The 18,594-nt window shown below is 43.3% G+C and overlaps 1 protein-coding gene across 1 annotated transcript in view; it reads right to left on the bottom strand.

The window, feature by feature from the left end:
- The window catches only part of LOC126092045 (KIF-binding protein), a 126,290-nt gene that overhangs the window by 85,277 nt on the left and 22,419 nt on the right, over positions 1–18,594 (bottom strand). The window contains exon 3 of the mRNA XM_049907451.1: positions 14,181–14,418. Within this exon, the coding sequence (XP_049763408.1) occupies positions 14,181–14,418 (238 nt within the window). The remainder of the gene's footprint in view (positions 1–14,180; positions 14,419–18,594) is intronic.

Here is an 18,594-nt window from a genome sequence, read left to right as displayed (position 1 = left end):
TAACAATATTTGCTTATTCCCAAGAATAAGCAGCTTTCATTCGGTTAATACTCAGCAGAAATCAAACCTGCATTTAGATCGGACTTCCTTAAGTCTTGTGCAGAAAGGTGTGCAGTATGCTGCAGCATCCATTTTCAATAATCTACCACTCGAATTAAAAAATCACGCTTTCAAATCGAAAGTGAAGAGTTTTCTCATGGGTCACTCCTCCTATTCTGTCAAGGAGTTCCTCGAAAAATTAAGCTGATTCTTGTTGTATTGTTGATTGCATTTACTTAAACTTATGGATTGACTTTTTTCGGGTTCATAAACTTTATTTTTATCTGTTATCACTTTTATGTTGTAATTTCATGTACTGACATGGTCCATGATCTTGGAGATTTGCTCCTCAATTTGGTCCTAAAGAGCTTGATGTGTAAATAAATAAATCATGAAGATGTCATTAATGAATCTGCACCTCATGAGGGTGTTGGGAATCTGGGTGGACAGGAAGGACTTCTCTAGATGGCACATGACTCTATTAGCTCAGGATGGTGCCATCGGGCTGCCTAATTGTATACCACAGGCAAGTTTGTATGTGGTGCCTCAATAGTGCAAATGATTGTGGGTGAAGGTAAAGTTGGTCATGGTGGTTGGTTTAGAATCTATCAGAAACTGGGAGGGGTAGCATAGCACTCAATAATGACAAGGTCTTAGGCATTGGGGACATTAATGTAGGAGGGAGGTGGTATCGACAGTGACAAGCAGGGCAGTGGGTGGTAAAAGAACAGAAACTGTGAATAGTCAGAAGGGGAAATGGTTCGTGTCTTTACAGGCTGAATGTTTTTTTTTTTTTTTTTTTTTTTGTGGTTTTAGGGCGCACAACTTCAATGGTCATTAGCGCCCTGACTACTCTAAAAATGCACCGCGAGGCACAAGTGGACAACAACTAAAAGGGAAAACACGCTAAAAGAGACTGACAGGCATAGGATTAAAAAACAACATCAAATGTCCTTAGCGAGGTGTGTCAAATTGATAAAACAAAGAACACGAGCAGCTGCTCGTGGGTCATCCGCTAAAACGGCATCGAAAGTATTAGGCAGGTTAAGATCGAGGCGCAGTTGGTTAAGATCGGGACAGGACATTAAAATGTGTCTAACTGTCAGCAAGTGCCCACATGGGCAGAACGGCGCCGGCGCAGCCGTCAGCAGATGGCGATGGCTGAACCGGCAGTGTCCAATCCTTAACCTTGCTAAAACGACCTCCTCCCGCCGAGAAGGGCGTGAGGAGGACGTCCAAGCCACGGGAAGAGGTTTTAAGGCCCGAAGCTTGTTGTCGGTAAGTGCAGCCCAATCGGCATGCCACAGCGACACAACGCGCCGACAAATGACCCTGCTAAAATCGGACGAAGGGACACAACAAGAAGCTGTCCGAGGCTGGAGGACCGCAGCCTTGGCCGCGGCATCTGCAGCTTCGTTCCCAGGGATACCGACATGGCCAGGAACCCACATAAAGCTAACCGGCGGACCGACGTCCACCAGCCGCTGAAGAGAGCGTTGGATCCGGTGTACGAAAGGGTGAACCGGGTACGGATCACTGAGGCTCTGGATGGCGCTCAGGGAATCTGAGCAGATGACATAAGCAGAATGTCAGTGGCGGCAGATGTAAAGAACAGCCTGGTAGAGGGCAAAGAGCTCAGCTGTGAAGACCGAACAATGATCATGGAGCCGGTATTGGAAACTTTGTGCCCCGACTATAAAGGAGCACCCGACCCCGTCATTGGTCTTAGAGCCATCTGTATAAATGAAAGTCATGTTGATGAACTTCGAACGAAGTTCCAAAAAACGGGAGTGGTAGACCGAACTGGGGGTGACCTCTTTTGGGAGCGAGCTGAGGTCAAGGTGAACGCGGACCTGAGCCTGGAGCCAAGGTGGCGTGTGGCTCTCGCCCACTCGAAAGGTTGCAGGGAGTGAAAAATTAAGGTGTTGAAGGAGGCGACGAAAGCGAACTCCAGGGGGTAGCAGGGCTGAGACATACAACCTATATTGACGGTCAAGAGAGTCGTCAAAAAAGGAACGATAAGACGGATGGTCGGGCATTGACAGTAGCCGACAGGCATACCGACAAAGCAGTATATCGCGCCGGTAAGTGAGTGGCAATTCGCCAGCGTCAGCATGAAGACTCTCTACGGGACTGGTATAAAATGCTCCGATCGCAAGTCGTAAACCCCGATGTTGTATGGAGTTGAGGCGGCGTAAGATGGATGGCCGTGCAGAGGAGTATACGAAGCTCCCATAATCCAGCTTGGAGCGGACGATCGACCGATATAGACGAAGTAGGACGGTTCGATCCGCACCCCACGACATACCACTGAGAACACGGAGGACATTTAAAGAACGGGTACAACGGGCGGCCAAATATGACACATGTGGAGACCAGCTAAGTTTCCTGTCAAAGGTAAGACCTAAAAATTTGGTTGTCTCCACGAGTGGGAGAGCAACGGGACCAAGTCGTAAGGACGGTGGGAGAAACTCTTTGTAGCGCCAGAAGTTAAGACAGACCGTCTTCTCGGCAGAAAAACGGAAGCCATGGGCGACACTCCAGGAGTAAAGACGGTCAAGAGAACGCTGAAGACAGCGCTCCAGGACACGTGTACGCTGCGCGCTGCAATAGATGGTAAAATCGTCCACAAAAAGGGAGCCTGATACATCAGCTGGGAGGCAATCCATTATTGGATTGATCGCGATGGCGAACAGAGCGACGCTCAAAACTGAGCCCTGTGGCACCCCATTCTCCTGGCGAAAGGTGTCGGACAGGACAGAACCCACACGTACCCTGAACTGTCGATCCATTAAAAAGGAACGAATAAAAAGAGGGAGGCGACCGCGAAGGCCCCATGTATGCATGGTGCGGAGAATGCCTGCCCTCCAACAGGTGTCGTAAGCCTTCTCCAAATCAAAGAACACAGCCGCGGTCGGGCGCTTCCGCAAGAAGTTATTCATAATGAAGGTCGACAAGGTAACCAGATGGTCAACAGCAGAGCGGCGCCTACGAAATCCACATTGGACATTGGTAAGTAGGCGTCGAGACTCGAGCAGCCAAACCAATCGAGAGTTAACCATTCGCTCCATCACTTTACAGACACAGCTGGTAAGTGAGATAGGTCGATAACTGGAAGGCAAGTGCTTGTCCTTCCCCGGCTTAGGAATCGGGACAACAATAGACTCGCGCCAGCATGCGGGAACATGTCCCTCAATCCAGATGCGATTGTATGTACGAAGAAGAAAACCTTTACCCGCAGGAGAAAGGTTCTTCAGCATCTGAACATGAATAGAATCAGGCCCTGGAGCGGAGGACCGTGATCGGCCAAGTGCAGTTTCGAGTTCCCGCATGGTGAATGGGGCATTATAACTTTCACAATTCGAGGAGCAAAAGTCAGGTGGCCTAGCCTCCTCTGCCTGTTTGCGGGGGAGGAAGGCAGGGTGGTAATGAGCGGAGCTCGAAACCTCGGCGAAAAAGCGGCCGAAGGCATTGGAGACAGCCTCAGGGGCCACAAGGACTTCATTCGCGACCTTCAAGCCAGAAACTGGGGAGTGGACCTTAGTGCCTGATAGCCGGCGCAGGCTACCCCAGACAACAGAAGAAGGGGTAAAACTGTTGAAGGTGCTTGTGAAAGCAGCCCAGCTGGCTTTCTTGCTTTCGTTAATAATACGACGACACTGAGCACGTAATCGTTTATAATTAATACAATTCGCCACTGTAGGGTGGCGTTTAAAGGTGCGTAAAGCACGTCGACGAGCACGTAAAGCGTCTCTACATGCTGCGGTCCACCAGGGGACCGGTACGCGACGTGGAGAAGAAGTAGGGTGAGGGATGGAATATTCAGCAGCAGCGAGAATGACTTCCGTGAGGTGTGCGACCTGACGATCGCAGCTTGTGAAGGTTTGATCCTGAAAGGTCGCCCTGGAAGAAAAGAGCCCCCAGTCTGCCTTGGAGATGGTCCAACTAGAGGAGCACGGAGAGGGAGTATGCTGCAGGAGATGGATAACACACGGGAAGTGGTCGCTCGAATATGTATCAGCAAGTGCATACCACTCAAACCGGCGTGCAAGTTGGGGAGTACATATAGAGAGGTCTAAATGGGAATAGGTATGAGATGTGTCCGAAAGAAAAGTAGGGGCGCCAGTATTAAGGCAGACAAGATTGAGCTGGTTGAAAAGGTCTGCTAACAAGGAGCCCCTCGGGCAGGAGGCTGGAGAACCCCAAAGGGGATGGTGGGCATTGAAGTCTCCAGTTAACAAAAACGGTGCAGGTAGCTGAGCAATAAGTTGCATCATGTCTGCCCTGGTAACGGCAGATGACGAGGGAGTGTAAACGGTACAAAAGGAAAACGTAAAAGTGGGGAGAGTAATGCGGATGGCGACTGCCTGCAGGCCGGTGTGCAATGTGATGGGATCGTAGTAAATATCATCCCGGACCAGCAACATAACCCCTCCATGAGCTGGGATTCCTACCATAGGGGGTAGGTCAAAACGCACAGAGGTGTAGTGTGCCAAGGCAATGTGATCGCATGGGCGTAGCTTCGTTTCCTGGAGGGCTACGACGAGCGGACGATGCAAGCGGAGCAGCAACTTCAAGTCCTCTCGGTTGGAGCGAATGTTGCGAATATTCCAGTGAATAAGTGCCATCGTAAGAAAAGGAAGATGAGAGAAGGGGTCACCTCGAAGGCCGCTTAGGGCCTGGCTTCGAGCGAGCACTGCCGCCGCTATCAGTAGGCGGACAGTCATCGTCCATGGGGTCTATAGGGTCATCGGCCATCTCGGGAGGATGGCCGGGAGGGGGAGCTTCCTCCGCCGGTGAACGGCCAGATGTACGGCTACCGGCGGTGCGGCCAGGCGAAATGGATGACGGCCTGGGGCGGCAACCGCTGGGTGGCGCAGGAGAAGAGATGCGCCGTGGCGGAGAAGGAGAACTGTGCTTCCTATGCGCCTTTTTGGAAGGACGTTTGGTGGAAGTACCGGTCGAAGGCTGGGAGGTCGAGGGACGGAGGAAGTCTGCACGGGATGGTTCCTTCTTGAAGGACCGTGCATCTGACTTCGGGGTCTTCGACTTAGCAGAAGCTGAGGAAGTGGCTGGTGTCTGTGGTGGGATGGGAGGAAGAGGAGACGTCGACTGCGCGATCTTAGCACTGGCCGAACGGACGACCGTGGTGCTGAAGGTCAGATCGCATGTCTGGGTTGCGACCTCCCGGGTAGTCCGAGGAGAGGCGAGGACAGTACTATATTTCCCCGCTGGGAGCAGCGTGGGCTTCCTACTAGCCAATAGCTTGCGAGCAGCCGAGGTGGACACTTTCTCTTTGACACGAATTTCTTGGATGCAACGTTCGTCCTTATAGACAGGACAGTCGCGGGAGGATGCGGCATGGTCACCCTGACAGTTCACACAATGAGGAGACGGAGGTGGACAGTCACCCTCATGGGCATCCCTGCCACAAGTGACACATTTAGCCGCATTGGAACAAGACTGTCGAGTGTGACTGAAACGCTGACACTGGTAGCAGCGCGTAGGTGTCGGGACATAGGGGCGAACAGAAATAACCTCGTAGCCCGCCTTGATGCGCGATGGCAGCTTAACACTATCGAAGGTCAAGAAGAGTGTCCGGGTCGGTACAAGGTCGCTGTTGACCTTTTTCATGACCCGATGGACAGCCGTCACGCCCTGCTCAGCGAGGAAAGATTGAAGCTCCTCGTCAGTCAATCCGTCGAGGGAGCTAGTATACACTACAGCACGAGACGAATTCAAAGTACGGTGGGCCTCCACCCGGACAGGGAACGTGTACAGGAGGGTGGCCCGAAGCAGTTTTTGTGCCTGAAAGGCACTCTCAGTTTCTAGTAATAAGGTGCCGTTACGCAACCTGGTACAAGATTTGACAGATCCGGCTATGGCATCAACGCCCTTCTGAATAACAAAAGGGTTGACAGAGGAAAAATCCTTTCCGTCCTCAGTGCGAGAAACTACGAGGAACTGTGGGGCAGGCGGTAGTACTTTTGTCACTGTTGGCTGGTCACGTTTCCGTTTTTGGGTCGAAGTCGAAAGCGATGGAGTAGAATCCATTGCGGAGGAATCCCCCATGATTGCCAGCGTCTCCGATGGCGCGCTCCTTCCTTGTGGGGACCCTCTCAGAGGGCACTCCCGCCTTAGGTGAATGTTTACACCTCAGGTCACACCTCCCGAGAAACAGACGGAGGGACCAATCGGCATGGTCAGAAGGTATCAGCTCAGGCAATCACCCCTCCCCGGGCCTTGCCTTTACCAGGGGGTACGCGCGTGCCTTACATGTCTACCCAGGGCGGGGACTTACGCGTTACCCCGTCACCGGCTACGCGTGCGAACGCGTGCGTCGGCCTTCAGACACGCACAGGGAGGAAGGAAGAAGAGGAAAAAGAAGAGAGAGAGGGAGAAAGAGGACAGACTGTCTCAAACGCCGAGGCGGAGACCAGAGAAGGCAAGGAGAAGAAGGCAAGGAGAAAAAGGCAATGAGAAGGCAAGGAGAAAAAGGCAATGAGAAGGCAAGGAGAAAAAGGCAATGAGAAGGCAAGGAGAAAAAGGCAATGAGAAGGCAAGGAGAAAAAGGCAATGAGAAGGCAAGGAGAAAAAAGCAATGAGAAGGCAAGGAGAAGTCAAGGGAAAGAGTAAGGAAGACAGTGAGGTGGAGAAGAGCAAAGAAAGGGACCAACAAAAGGAAGGAAGAAACGAGAAGTTTAAAACCAAAAAGACCACGATTATAGGTCGTGAAACCGTCCGTCTCCGGACGCAGGCGCTAACTACCCCCGTGAGGGGGATGGACTCCTTTTAGTCGCCTCTTACGACAGGCAGGAATACCTCGGGCCTATTCTAATCCCCGGACCCGCAGGGGGGAGGCTGAATGTGTTGGTACCTTAACGATAGATATTCTCTATGTAGGGGCACAGTAACCAGCCACAATAGGCATAATGGGTGGTTGGGGTTATATATTTCATGAAGCATATAGAAAGTGGGGATGCAGGGAGTTGTGGGGGAGAAGAGAGATGGACTCAGTGGAGACATTCTGAGACGGATCTAAGGATTAGAGGAAGGACTGGAGATCCTGCTAGATTTCTGCAATGGTGTGACTGTGGCAGACATTTTACACAGGTGTATCCTACAGCTGGTAGAGTCTCTCTGTGAAATAATCCCCGCAGTTCATAACGACAGTGGTGGAGCCTTTGACATCAGTTGAGATTATAAGGTTGGTATCAGTTTGCGGGTGGAGGATTGTGGTCCTTTCTGAGATTGTGAGGTTGATTTCCACATTGATGGATTTTGGGAATGATGGTGAGGCAAGGCTCGAGGTTAGGAAATTCTGAAAAGTTAACAAGGGATGATTTGGTAGTAGTAGAGATGGATCACAATTAGATGGAGAAGTAACTGAGTCAGGTTCTGAATTGAGTTTGACTGGTAGGGTGGTGGTGAAAATGTAGTGTTGGGAGTGGTGGAGGTGTGTTAAAGGTGCACTCCTACATCCTACATGCTTCCAAAAGTACATAAGCCCACAAAAAATAACAACCAATTCCATTTGTTTCAACTGGTCCTCTTCAGTCCAGCATGATACTTTCCTTAATATCAACTTCCATTTCAAGGATGGCTAAATCAGTCCTCCAGCCACATCAGACCTACCAACCACCAACAATACCTCCACTTCGACAGCTACCACCCATTCCACACTAAGAAGCCCTTCCATACGGCCTAGCTGCCCTGGGTCATCACATCTGTAGTGATGAGCAGTTCCTAACCAAATATGCCAAGGGTCTAAGCACTTCACAGACCAAAATTACTCTCCCCACCTTGTCTACAAAAAGACTTACTATGCCTTGTCTCCCCAGTTATCTATTATTTCCCACATACCCAGTGTCTAGGCACATAGGAACAGCCCCTCTTGACTCAGTACGACCCAGGACTGGTGGAACTGATCCATGTTCTCTGCCAAGGGTTTGGTTACCTCTCCTCTGCCCTGAAATGAGAAATAGCCTCCCCACACCTCCCAAAGTGGTATTCTGCTGCTCACCCAATTTACGCAATATCCTTGTTCACCCCTACTCCACCCCTGCTCTCAACACTTTGCCTCATGGGTTGTGTCCCTGCAGTAGACCTAGATGAAGATCTGTCCCATAAAGCCTCCCACTATCACCTACCCCAGTCTTGACACAGGCATCTCCTACCCCATCAAAGGCAAGGCCACCCGTAAAAGCAAACATATGATATACTAAAATAGCTGTAACCACTCTGCTGCATTCTATGTGGGCATGACAACTATCACCCTGTCTCTGCGTGAATAGTCACCACCAAACTGTGGCAGAGAGACAGCTGGACCATCCAGTTGCTGAGCATGTGCCCATCAAAATGTGCTTCACATTAACATCTGCTTCACAGCCTGTGCCACCTGCATTATTCCCACCAACACCAGCTTTCATGATCTGCAGTTGAGAACTCTCCCTGAAACTTATCTTTCCTTCTTGTAATCCACTTGGCCTCAACCATTGCAAGTCTCTGTCCTCCACCTGCCTATTCTCTTCCCTGCTCCCACCCCATTATTACTCAGGCCTTCAATGCATCTACATAATCCATTTCCCTTCTGTACTTCTATCCTCTCTCGTTTCCCCACATCCTCTTCCCCACCATCTACAGCACTGCTTCCCAGTGCTGCACTACCGGCCCTATCCTGTACCCACTACTTCCTTTCACACCATCACAGGCAGCACTATAATTTACTTCACCTCAATCCTGCTTTCCCTCCTCCTACCCACCCCCACACCTCTTCCATTAAGGTCGCTACCCACTCCAGCAAAGACCGCTACTTACCTCAGATGCAGCCACAGTGTGTAAGAATGCAGAGGCAGAATCTAGCTTTAGCACCCAGAGATGACGTTGGCATATATGTGTGTGTGTGTGTGTGTGTGTGTGTGTGTGTGTCGCAACAACTGAATTTATAAAATATTTGAGAATTTTGTTTTATGAAGACGCACAAAAGCTAAAATATTATTAACTTCTGGAGAAAAATATTTTATTATTATCTGAGTCAATAGTTATATAAGATCAGATAATTTTATTGTCTTAGGCCATTACGGCAATAGACAAATTTTTGCACAGCACAATCGTTACATTAATAAACAGAATAATAAAGCATTAGTGACTTACAATTCAATGTCCCAGTCAAAGAATTTTTTTAATTCATAAAAGGGGTTGGCAACAAGCCACTTATTTAATGTTTTCCTAAATTCACACTCTGGAAGATCTTGTACTGTCTGCGGAAGCTTATTAAATAGTTTATGGCCCACTAGTTCATAGCTACTGACTGTCTTTGCTAGTCTACAGTATGATGTCTATATGGACTTGTTTTTCCTTGTGTTGTGACCATGGATATTATTTCTACGTTTTACTTCATGTAGATTATTTTTTGTACAGATTAACACTTGGTATATGTACAGATTTATAACAGTCATTATTTTGAGTTCGGTGAACAATGGCTTACAATGGGCTTTATGCTGGGAACATGTAATGACTCTGATTTGCTTTCTTCTGCAGAAGTAATATATTTTGAACATGGCTTGAGGTTCCCCAGAGAATAAGTCCATATGATACAATACTTTGGAAGAATGCAAAATACGAAGTCTTAACTTAGGCTGCTGGTACATATTTTATAAGGCATCTTAATAAATAAATTACTCTAGACCGTTTGATACTAATATATTTTATGTGTTGTTCCCAGGAGAATTTACTGTCTAAGTAATCCCAAAAAACTTTACATAGCTGGGATCATTAACAGGGCTTTTGTCCCTTAGGCTAAATAACATTATTTGTGTCTTGTTCCCATTCAGGAGAAAACCATTTGACTTACCAATACTTTGCTTGGGCAAGTGTATTGTCCACAGAATCTTTTAGCTTATTCAGGTCATAATTGTAGTTTAGGGAGGTTGTGTCATCTGCAAATAGGACCGTACTGAAACTTATAAAGGGGGTTAAGTCATTTATCATAACCAAAAACAAAAATGGTCCCAAGACAGAGCCCTGCGGAACTCCCATCCTAGTATGTTTCTCAGTAGACTTTTCTGAGCCAATACACACAACTTGCCTACGGTCTTGGAGATATGATGTTAATAGTTTTACGCTGTTTTCCCTGATGCCATATAAATGGAATTTGCGCTAGCAGTGTATCGTGTCCTACACAGTCAAATGCTTTACTCAGGTCACAAAAAGTGGCCTGAGCATAGCCTTTCTCCTCAAACACTCTAAGTATATATTTAATTACGGAGTCTATTGCATCAACTGTTGATAATTTTTTTCTAAATCCATATTGTGATTCATTAAATATTCCAAGTTTTTCGAAGTGGGTTGACAGCTGATAGTATATGATATATTCCATTATTTTGGCCAAGACTGGAACAATTGATATTGGTCTGAAGCTTGCAGGGTTGTCTTTGTCACCCTTTTTGTAGACAGGGACCACCCTATATAGTTTCAGCTCCTCTGGAAAGTAGCCCCCTGATATACATTTATTTATGCAGTGGGTCAATGGATACACAATAGAATCAATTCTTTTTTCAGCAAGTTGCATAACATGTCATAAATATCAACACTATCTGGTGACTTGAAGGTCCTAACTATTTTTAAAATAGTAGTTGTGTAACCTCAGAAAAGTGAGAATATTGTCATAGGCTCTTCCATGATAGTTTCTTTCTAATAGTTCAGCTGCACTTACATTAGGCTTACTAATACAATTGCTTGATTCCTCCACAGATTTAATAAAATACTCGTTGAAATCTTGTGAAGAGATGCTGAGTTTGACCTTTCGTTGTTCTTTCACAACGCTGTTTATGGTATTTATTGTTAGCACTCTCAATGCATTGGACATTGTGTGCCTTATTTGCTTTAACAACTGCTTTTTTTATAATCATTTCTACATTTTACATATGAGGATTTTGCATTATCAGTCATAGTATTTTTGTATATATCTAGCACAGTCATTACATGACCTTTCATATCAGACAGCGTTTTTGTGTACCAAGATTTTTTTCTTTTTTGACCCCCTTTTTTTTTTACAGCCACTATCTGTTATCTTGCATCTTCTGATGGGAATACTGTCATTGAACATTTGCAGAAATGAGTTAAAAAAGTGTTTAAATATTATCTTAGCTGTTGAATTTTTTGGTGCACAAATATTACTATCATTTTTCTGGAAAAACCAAGCCGTATCTGCAAGAGATTTCTTAAACTTATCAAGTCTTCTTTCACTCATTGGCCTAGTGGTCACCATTTCTGATTTGGATGATGCATCACTAGGAGTGACAGAGCTGATCCTATTTGCATATATAAAGTACACTGATCTGTGGTCTGAAAAAGGGAACACTGTTACATCACATTGATCTTGGGCATATTTAAAGTTAACAAATATATAGTCTAAACATGCTAGTTCCCTGGTAGGTTTATAGTTAGTATACTGTAGGTTGAACTGCCGCAATAGGTTTTTCAGGTCACTAACACTACGTTTATCAGTCAACATGTTAAAATCCGAATTAAGATCACCACCTATTACAATGTCATAGTTGGTAAATTTGTTCTCAGTAAGTGTACATAAGAGGATGTCCAATTTTTCTCAGAAAACACTAATAATACCACTGGGAGACCTGTGCAATAATACTACTATTAGTTTCATACTACTAATAACTATACTAGTGGCCTCAAAATTCTGTTCTTCACATAGATAATCTAAATCTAAGGTATCAATTAAGCCGTCCACTGATGTGTCAGCATAGATTGGTACACCACCTCTGTTGTGCACTCTTCTGCAGTAACTGTTTAATAGACTATAATTTTCTAACTTACAGTATGAAAGTTCGGCTTCAGTGGCCCAATGTTCACTTAAACACAAGTCAAATTTATTCACTGATGAAAAATCATTTAGTACCAGTTCCTTGCCGTTCAGTCCTTGAGTATTTAGAAAACCAATTTTTAGGTCTGTATTCTGTCCTTCCAAGTTTCTTGGATGATGCTTATTTTTGGACGTTTTAGCTACTTTGTCCAGTTTTTCACCCTTATCAAGCCTTTTTAGTTTCCCTTGCTTCTTATTATCTTGCAAACATCTGTGAACATTCTACTGAGTGTTTAAGACCCCAATCTATTTAGATGCAGGATCAATGAACACTGCCCCAAGCACATCACACTGTATAGTTAGACAATGCTAATATACTGCTTTTGAGATTTCAAAAATCACGATTTGGAAACATAGCTGTGTGTTACTTCTTTTCTGAAACATTACCAGTTTTGGCCAAACAAGCCATCCTCGACAATAAAAATGACTTGTCTTATCCTTTGCCCTGACAACATATTGCCTCATGGTAACTTTGTTACTTTTGTACATTTTGCAGTTTTGATACAACACCAACAAGAGTGATTTTAATTCAAATGACCATGTTAGTAGCCATGATGTGTAATCAAAGTTTTTCTTAGTTCGACAATTTGGTAGTGTTTCAATAACAAAGTGACCAACAACTAATGTGCCAAAACATGATTTTTTAAAGGTATTTAAAGGCTGCAAATCAGAACCTCACACAAATATGATTGTTTGATTTTTGTGAAGTGTAGTTGCTTGGGATAATAGTTAAAAATAAAGTTGTGATTAAAAAAGGGTTCTACTTTGTTAGTGTGGATACAGTGAGCAGCAATCTTCTACTGTTTGCTGATGGATATGAGACAGCATACAGGAAAGTATCAGTGTTAAGTGGCTGTAGAAGGATACTGGATGACTTAGACAAAATTTCTATTTGAAGTGATGAATGGCAGCTTGCTCTAAATGCACAAAAATCTAAGTTAATTCAGATCAGTAGCTATGCATAACCTAGCAAACCCATGTAAAATGGTATGAGCACAAACGAACCCATAAGGGTAGTAATAGGAAGGTCAATCGTCAGCTTCAGTTAATTGGGAGAATTTTACAAAAGTGTATCTCTTCTGCAAAGGAGACCATATGCAAAATTCCTGTGCAACTCATTACTGAATGTTTGGGATCCCCACTTGGTTGATTAAAGGAAGACATCAAAGTAATTCAGGGACACATTGGTAGATTTGTTACCAGTAGGTTCAATCAACAAGCAAGTGTTGTGGAGATGCTTCGTTAAGTGAAATGAGAAAATAAAATGTTCTTTTCATGAAATATTATTGAGAAAATTAAGAGAAAAATGATTTATAGCTGACAGTAGGACGATTCTACTGCTGCCAATGTGCACTTTGCATAAGTACCACAAAGCCAAGAGGAATTAGGGCTCATATGGAAGCGTACAGATAGTCCTTCCCTTGCTCCATTTGTGAGCGGGACAGGAAAGGAAATGGCACCCTCAAAAAAAAAAAAAAAAAGATGCTTTAACTTACCAAACGAGAAAGTGCTGGTATGTTGATAAATACAATAAAATAAAAAACACATAAACACACACACAAATATTCAGGCTATGTGTGTTTTTGTGTTTTTTATTTTATTGTGTCTATCAGCATGGCTCTGAGCACTATGGGACTCAACATCTTAGGTCATAAGTCCCCTTGTCTATCAGCATACCAGCACTTTGTCGTTTGGTAAGTTAAAGTATCTTTGTTTTTTATATATGTGTATGTACGTACATACATACCGATGTAGATGTAATGATGTGTGAGATTTTTCATCTTACAATACACAGAAGAAGGAAACATACAATCTCTAAAGGGCACTAAAATAGTAATGTAAGGTGAAAAATGGCAGTTTACAGAAAATGAAGAAAATTACAGAAAAACTATGAATTAAAATGAGGCACATTTGGGTTCTGCTCTACAGAAGTTAGGGATAAGCACACATGTTTCAGTTTGGGATGTAGTGTAAACTGCAAGAGGGTTCAAACCTCATTTCGTTCATAAAATTCAGGCCGTCAAAAATGTATGAGCATTTCAATCTACACATTGTAATATTTGAAATGATGATTTAATCTGACTATTAGGTGAAAGGAAAAGTTGCACAAACAGAAAAATTGTACATAACATGAAGAATAAATGTCACTGTTGATTAAGTATCTTTATCTTACTTTTAGTCTTGATAAGGACTTGTTCAGAATATGTACAAGGATTTTTCCAATATCAAAGTGACTCTCCCTTAAATACATGCTTACCTTTCCTCATCATCTTCAAAGAACGCAAGGTGGCTGAATAACTGGCTGTGATCTTGTACAATTTGAACATAATCAGAGGCGTGGCTATCAAGAGTGTAATACTGTTTAGCTTCATTTAACCATTCCTGTGTTTTCAGAAAAACTTTCCTCGCATCATCAAATGTGAGAATGTATTTGTCAGTAATCTGATCTTCGTAGCTATTCACTTCTAGTGATGAAAAAGCAAACAGTACATCACCTACAAAAACCAACCACATCACCATATTAAATTACCAAATAGCAATATAGACTATATGACACACACTGTTTTATGCAAATAATTAAGACAAAGAGCCCATAAAACAATGTAGGAGTGCAAATAATGAAATACATTAAAATAATTTGTATTTTGGATCTATTTCATTCCAGCAGAAATGAAAATCCTATCTGAAATATCAGAACAGTGTCAGGATAGTCAAAACATAGGGAACAACCAAAAAAATATACCATTAATTTCAACATTACTGTGTGCACTGGTTTACATGGAATGGGAAAAATTGCAATAGTGTGAATAAAATCTGAAACAATTGGCAAAAAATGTGTGGAGAAAGTTGTACTTCATCTAACTATGACAGACACATCAGTGAGGCACTGATGCTGTTTGTGTCATTGCACATAATAAACAAGTCAATGTTTGAGGCTGGAACAGCATTTGTTGCTTTTAGAGTGACTGAAAGGAGATATTGTAATAGCCAACTTGATTTAATGGCATTTGTAAAATTACCAACCTGATTTTCGTCACCTCTTCTCTGCCTTTTTTGGTGGCACTCCAGTCTGTAGCTGTGAAACTGAAAATCTTTATGAATACTGGATAGCATTTTCTTAATAATGTGTACAACACCACAATTTCATTTTCCGACACATTTATTATCTTTGTTGTCCTATTGTTGAGGTGATGACCAGTTTTTTTAAGACAAACAGCACATAAGCCAGGTTAGCTCTCACAAGCAAACCCGAGTCAAATGGCAGAATTCATCAGACAAATTAAATTCCAGTTACTATACAATCAAAGCCCTTGTGAAGGTCACAGAATATGCTAGTGGGATAGGTCCACTGTTTACCTCTATTAGGATGTTCTTCATGAGGTACTGTATAGCATCTTCATGAGGTACTGTATAGCTTCCACGGTAGAGTTCTTCAAAAAAAACCATCTTAGCCAGAACTGCTACTTTTCAGTGCTACAATGATTTATGTAAATTCCTCTGGCATAGTTCTTTTCAGATTAATGGATGCTGGTGATGTAAACTCTGCATGCTGGAGTAAATCTAATATACGAACATTTGGTTGTTAATAAACAGATGCAACATCTGCTTTCGGTGTGAGGAAGTAATTACCAAACTTGGTGGCCAATGATTCAGTGTGTCATTATATCATTCTGCCATGAGAACTATCTGGGGCTTCAGTTTCATTCCCACAATTACTTTTGTTTGTTACTTGTTTAATGACATTCCAAACCACTTTTATTTTGTCCATGGAGTGTTTTTTTTGTGTGCAGCAAGTGGTCCCCTTATTTTGGCAACAGACTGTACAATTTAACCAAGCTTGACATGAATGCAATGAAACCACACACACAAAACTCATCTCTCCACCACTCTTTAAGGACAGAACATTCTGAATGATAGTGCCAACAACTTGTACACTTGAGTGCAGATCACTGGCAGACAATTATTTTCATTGCTACATGTCGCTTACCTTCCACATTTCAGTTTGATGAGAAACCAGAACATATCATCCAGCAGTATCCAATAAAGAAGTACTTTTGAACTAAGCATAATCTGAGTGTTGGACAGTACACAAAAGAAATGCAACTGCACACATCTTCAGAGACAACATCCATTATGTTTATTACCAAAGATTGTGATTTATTGGCAGAACACTTAGAATGTGGAACAGATCTACACCACACTTGTCTGCCCTCTTCTTTAGTATTGCTCTGTGGTGTTGGATGTGATCACACAGGGCTTATCTTATGGGTTAATATCTTAAACAGTGCAAATTCAGTGCATCAAGTGGCAAACTAGATCTTTAGATCGAAAACCCGTAATGCAGAATTGAGTGCTGTTAGGAGGCCTGTGTCTTCTTTCAGCACTCCTCCTCAGCTCTTGGAGCAGCTTTGTAAGAGTGACATTCGCTTTCTATGTTCATAGGCATCACCATTAACAGCAGCAGTCTTCACTAAACTTGAGTGACAATCACATTCCACACCGGCGTTATGTAATGGATACAGGGATTTTGTACATTTCAAAGACATTCTACCAGATAATGTAAATTCTTTGCTTGATAAACTCCATCTCCAACCTCCACAATCCAACATTCAACGTGTGGCACAGGGTACATCTGGTAGCATTAAGAGTTAGTTACTTTAATGTTCCAATTGGAAAGAGATGCATGGTAAGGATTAATGTGGGTAAGCCACCATATCAAATGCAATTCCTTTGACTTTCCCATCACTTGGCACCATGTACTTGGAAGAAAGTAATATGTTGCCTGACTTGAAAGAACAAATGCTCTCAGAATTTGAGCAGTAAACTTCCCTGTGATACGTAACACTTCCATGGCATCTGCCACTGGATGTCATTGAGAATCTGTGATTCTCTTCATGTTTATTGAAGAAATTCATGATGAAACATGCCACTCCTCTTTGGATCTTCTTTATCTCCTCAATTAATTAAGTGTTCTACAATGATAAGCAATACAAAAAAAAAGTCAAACGAGTGTTTTGTAAGTTATCTCTTTCAAGGTTGATGTATATATGCAGATTGAATGACAAATGAAATTTTGTACCATTTTCATTCGTCATTTCAGTCTGCATATATACACCATAGACGTAAACTTCACATTGGAATATCAGCAACATTAGGAAAAGGATAGATTGCTACTAACTGTAAAGGTGACCTGTTGAGTCGCAGACAGGCACAATCAAAAGTCTGTCACACATTATAGCTTTTGGCTATAGTCTTCTTCAGCAAAGAAAACCCACAAACACCTCCTGTGCATGTGACTGCTAGCACAGACTTTGGGCGAAAACTATAATGTGTAACAGTCTTTTCATTGGCCTGTCTGCATCTCAAAGGGTTATCTTAACAGCGAGTAGCAATCTACACTTTCTCTAACATCATTAATACATTACAAATGATTGAAACTTGGAAAGGCCTCTGAACCATATAGTTTCATTCTTTCAGGATTGTATTGTTTTTCCTTAGGATTCTTCCAATGAATTCCCACTTGGCACCAGGTTTACCTACAGTTAGTTTTACATAGCCATTCAATTTTAAGTCATTCTGGAGAATTCCTCCCAGATATTTTACAGTAATTACTGTTTCCAGAGATTCACGGTCAACAGTATAATCAAATAATAACTAGGCTTTTTCAACTATTTACCACAAATCAGAGTTATTTATTTACTGAAGTCAACACCCATTTCCTGCACTTAGGGTCAATATTCTGCAACACTTCCTAAACTTACTAGAATTTTTCTGGCATTGTAATTTTCCTATGTATGTGATGCATTCAAAATGAAACAAGTCTGGGGACGTAAAATTAAAACTGATGACAGATCATAACGTAATTGCCCACGGAGGAAGATGAGGTCCCTATAAGAGCACTGATGCCCCAGACTTGCCACTAGAGGGACAAGGGCACATACACACTTGATGATAGAGTGAGCATGTGCACATGTTAACCATCCACTGCAATCAGTTGTGTTGAAAACAGAAGCTTGAAAAGAAGAGCAAACGGGTGTAATATGTTACCTGACAGTGGAAGGACTGTAGGGAATGGAAATTCATCAAAAACCAGGACAACTGTACAAACAGCACTGCATGACCACTGCAAGGATCAAGGCGTGTCACAAGCAATTCAAGGAAGGATGGAAGGATGGATGGATGGATGGATGGATGGATGGATGTTTGCCGATACCATTGTCCAGCGGGTGGATGTTCTCACTACTGAAGGTACGTGAATTATGGTGGGAGCCATTGCCTCAGAGGTTGGTATGAGCACCATCAACGCAACAAACATGCAGTGCTCTCTCTGTACACTTGTGTCATTCCTCCAGTCACTTTCCATTCCCCGAACTCTTCCTGCTGTAAGGAAACAGTACTACACCCTTTTGATCTTCTTTGCAAGCCTCCATTCCTTTGTTTTCAGCACTAATGAATGTAGTGAATGGTCGACACACATACATGCTTGCTCTGTCACAAGGGGGTTTGTGCTTCTGTCCCACTAACGGTGAGCTTGGAGCCTCGTCACTCTTAGGCTACGTTCAGATGTAGTGCATGTTGACTCTCACTAACGTGCAATTGAATTTCAAGGCAGTTCAGATGGAGAGCGATGGAGCACATTAGTTGCTGAAGTTATTCTCTTGCAGACTGTT

This window comes from Schistocerca cancellata, chromosome 7 (assembly GCF_023864275.1).
Source record: "Schistocerca cancellata isolate TAMUIC-IGC-003103 chromosome 7, iqSchCanc2.1, whole genome shotgun sequence".
NCBI classification, from domain to species: Eukaryota; Metazoa; Arthropoda; class Insecta; order Orthoptera; family Acrididae; genus Schistocerca; species Schistocerca cancellata.
Note: the sequence above shows the minus strand (reverse complement) of the source record. Positions and strands in the feature narration are given on the sequence as shown.